This window comes from Acomys minous, assembly GCF_964271855.1.
Source record: "Acomys minous genome assembly, chromosome: 20".
Lineage (NCBI taxonomy): Eukaryota > Metazoa > Chordata > Mammalia > Rodentia > Muridae > Acomys > Acomys minous.
The window spans coordinates 13,598,353-13,602,159 of record NC_140502.1 but is presented as its reverse complement, the minus strand read 5'-3'; the positions used below and the strand labels follow the sequence as shown (position 1 = coordinate 13,602,159).

At 37.8% G+C, this 3,807-nt stretch overlaps 1 protein-coding gene across 1 annotated transcript; it reads right to left on the bottom strand.

The window, feature by feature from the left end:
• Positions 1 to 892: 892 nt before the first annotated feature.
• On the bottom strand, positions 893 to 1,832 carry LOC311591689 (vomeronasal type-1 receptor 4-like; the record flags this gene model as incomplete). The annotated part of the gene is made up of 1 exon (XM_084771597.1): positions 893 to 1,832. The coding sequence occupies exon 1, from the start codon at positions 1,811 to 1,813 to the stop codon at positions 893 to 895; it is 921 nt and encodes a 306-aa protein (XP_084627723.1). The 5' UTR covers positions 1,814 to 1,832.
• Between the last annotated feature and the right edge of the window lie 1,975 nt (positions 1,833 to 3,807).

The following is a 3,807-nucleotide window of genomic DNA, read 5'->3' as shown; positions in this document are numbered from 1 at the left end:
CTCTGTTTCCACTTTGTTCCTTGATTTCACATGAGAAAAAATGGAATATATTCCTTTATGAGGCTGAATAATTTTATTAACATTCACTCTGTTCCCATCAGTATTTCCACTCTTCCCTCTGTTTCCATCAGTTGTCATCCCAGGGATGACACGTGGAGAATTTTAGTGTCTGCATATGAGAAGCAATAAAAAAAGATATCTGGTCCTGAAATCTGGCTCAGTCTATAAAATCTTGTAGCGATCTTTAAAAGGAATTGGGTTCAGTTTCCGACAACGGTCATCAAGTAGCGCGCCGTTGCCTGTAACTTAAGCAAGAGGTTCTAACACAGTATCCTTGCCTCTGTAGTCGGCAGGGATGCATGTTGTGAAAATACAAACACCTAGGCACATACACAAAATTAAAAGTTTTAAATGTCAAATTTTCAAGGCTGAAGAAATGGCTTGGTGGTTAAAAGCACTGACTGCTTTTTTTGAGAGGTCCAAGGTTTGATTTCCTTTACTCAGTGGTGGCTCAAACGTACCAGTAATTCCAGTCCCACGAAGTACAAAGCCTGTTCTATGATCTGCAGGTATTTTTTGCATGTGATACACAGACAAATATTCAAGAAAAATGCCCATTCGTATAAAAGAATAATTAAGGCTTACACACACACACAGAGAGACACATCATTTCTGGAGCCATCAAGTTAAGGTCTGTTGTCCCAGATGTATTTTTTTGTGTGTGTCCACCTGTAATATCCTAATATAACATAGCAGTTTGTATTTGGTGATAATCTTAAGTACTTGAAATTTACCCATGATTGGATAGTAAAATTTTTTTGATGATATGAAAAAAACGACTACTGATCACTCCACATAATAAATGAGAAGCTCAGATCATACTTTGATGAAGCTATCTCTTACCAAAGCACGGCAAAAACACGTTGGAACTAAACTTCATGTTACTGATGAGAACAAAGGGGCAAAATATGGGAAAACATATTTCTAGGAATGTAAATACACTCACACCCCATAGCATCGGGTACTTAAAGTAGGTCGTGAAGATGGCCACAATGGAAGAGAATGAGTAAGAGACGACAAATGTGCACACCAAGACGAGGATAGTTTTGGTGGCTCTGTTTTCGGGTGATGCTTTTACTAAGTGCCGGGCACTGTGAATATGCTTGACTTGTCTTTTATGCCTATAGAGCATACTCACCATGGAGATACTTGAGTAGGCCATGAGACCCAAAAACAGCCCATCAGAGAAACACAGTAAGAGCAAATAGAGTGCAGTTGCAAGATTGCCCGAAGCAAACCAGGAGCAGTACCCGTAACTCATCCTGTCAGTTACATTTTTGTTGTACCTGGGTCCTGACACTCTTGCTGGAGTCAGGATGTTTAAAAAGAGATGCACCAGCCAGCTGAGTGAACAGGAGGGACCAATGTACTTGGGGGCTCTGTGTTTGAGCTTCATCCACATGGAGTTGCTAGAGCTGATTGTGATTGCTTGGAAGCAACTCAGTAGGCACATGGCATAAAGGGACATCCCTCTTGTTATTCGGTACGTATACATTGTCAATTTACACCCCAAATCATCCAGGAAACCTTTAAATCCGTAATCGGACAGCGTCTGCGGAATGCCTTTTGAGATGATAAACAAGTAGTTGGCAAAAGTCAAGTGTTCTACAATAAGGTCTTTGGGCATTAAACGCTTCCCAGTGAACATCAAAATGACGTAATGAAACAGTATTGAGGAGTTGCCAAGCATTCCAACTGTAATCTGGGTCAAGAGAAAAATTCCCATTGCTATATTTTCTGAAGACATTTTCATTTCTATTAAAAGAGGACATAAATTCATTATGGTTATTAGCCCCTAGAAATACATCATCATTTTTACATTATTTCATCATGTTGGGGAAAATAATATATTTATCAATTTATTGTATTTATATGACTCTCCAATTGAAGAAGAAAGTTGAAGGCTTTGTTCTTCATTAAAGTTAATATTCTCTATTTTTGAAATGGAATGTTTTGGATATATTAGCTAAAGGAGAAAGTTTTTACTGTGCAAAGGGCCACATGACTTTCAACATGGCAATCAAGACTGACAGAAGTATGGGTTTGAGGCTAACCTGGTCTACAGAGTTCATTTATGGAGAATTCAGTGCTATACAAAGTGCAAGGCTGTCTCCCGCAGACCCCAAAATGATTACTGTTTTCACTGATGTTGTCAAAGCACAATGACTTGGGGGCCCATTTTCAAAGGAAGAATTGTTAAGACAATTCTGAAATTCAGAAGGAACAATTCAAAGTTAATCAAGAGAAATAGCAGACAATGTTTGAAGATAATATTTAGAAAGGGTGGTTAAATACTCAGAATATATAAAGCACACTTACTTTTAATATTTGTTTTTTAAATTATGTGTGTACTGGGTGTGACTGCATGTGTGTGTGTGAGCGTCAGCATGGGCCAGAGTGTTGGCATCTGCTACAGTTGGATTTGAACATGGTCGTGAGCCACTGATAGGAACTAGAAACTGAACTCAGATTCAAATAAAAACTAAAACATGAAACTTATGAGAGATGGGTTCACGGCTTGAATACACTTCCTAATTGTTTACAGAAAATTTAAATTTCCTATAAACAATTCAGCTGTTCAAGATGTGTGCAAAATCAGGTTGAATATCAATAGTAAATAAAGTAATGCACTAGAGGGAAACAAATCAAAGTTGCAATGAGAGATCATCACATACTATATAAACAGATGTTAATCAAAAGAAATTAATATAAATAAAAGCAAGATTCAATGCTGATGAGAAGATGGTTAAATAAGAACTCTTGTGCAGACTGCCAAAAAAAGTAAAGTGTTGCAGTAACTATTCAAATTAGAATTGCTTTTCTTTTAATAAATCAACGAATCATTACCCTGTTAAAATAATAGTATCATAAAAATCTGGGGACATAGAAGGAGTCTAAGCTACAAAGAGAATGGCCAGTTTTCAGTGCAGAGGTTAAATGAGGTGTCCAGCTTTCACTGCCATTGCCCTGCTGAGTGTCAGCAGTTCTCATAAAAATTTTTTTTAATTGTATTTTTTTTTTCTAGTATGTTTGGTGGGACTTGCTGGTCAGAGCTTCTGATCCTGAATGACTTTGCTTAACTTAGATATTCACCTGCAGAAAAACAGGATAATGTTTATATCCCCTTACCTTGCGCGCGCGCGCGCGCGCGCACACACACACACACACACACACACACACACACACACACACACACACACGAAATATTAGCAATACAAGATGTAGGTAGAGACAGCAGGACAAAAACCCACAGATGGTAAACCAAGAATTAACAAGTACACTGTGTGAAAGTAAAAGCTTTCTGCACTTAAGAGGAGGTAAGGGCAGAGTGATGGGTACAACCTACAGAATGGGGAAAACATTGACTTCAGTAATTCAATCAGTAGCTTAAAGCCTAGAATGCATAAAGGAAAATAAATATTCAGTAGTCTCCAGTCAAAAAACAGGTTAATGAATTTGGCAAAGATGTCTTTAAATAACATACAGAAAACTCTGTAAACGCTTTTTTTTTTCAGTGTGCCCAGACAGGGTTTTTTTGTGTAGTTTTGACTCTCTTGGTAGACAAGGCTGGACTTGAACTCACAGAGATCTGCCTACTTCTGCCTCCCAGGTGCTTGAAGTAAAGGTATGCGTCACCACACCTGGCCATAAATGCTTTTTAAAGATGTAAATATAAATAACTTTCTGGGAAATAAAAAGTTTAAATATTCTGAGACCACTTTACACATCTTAGAGTGATTAATCAAG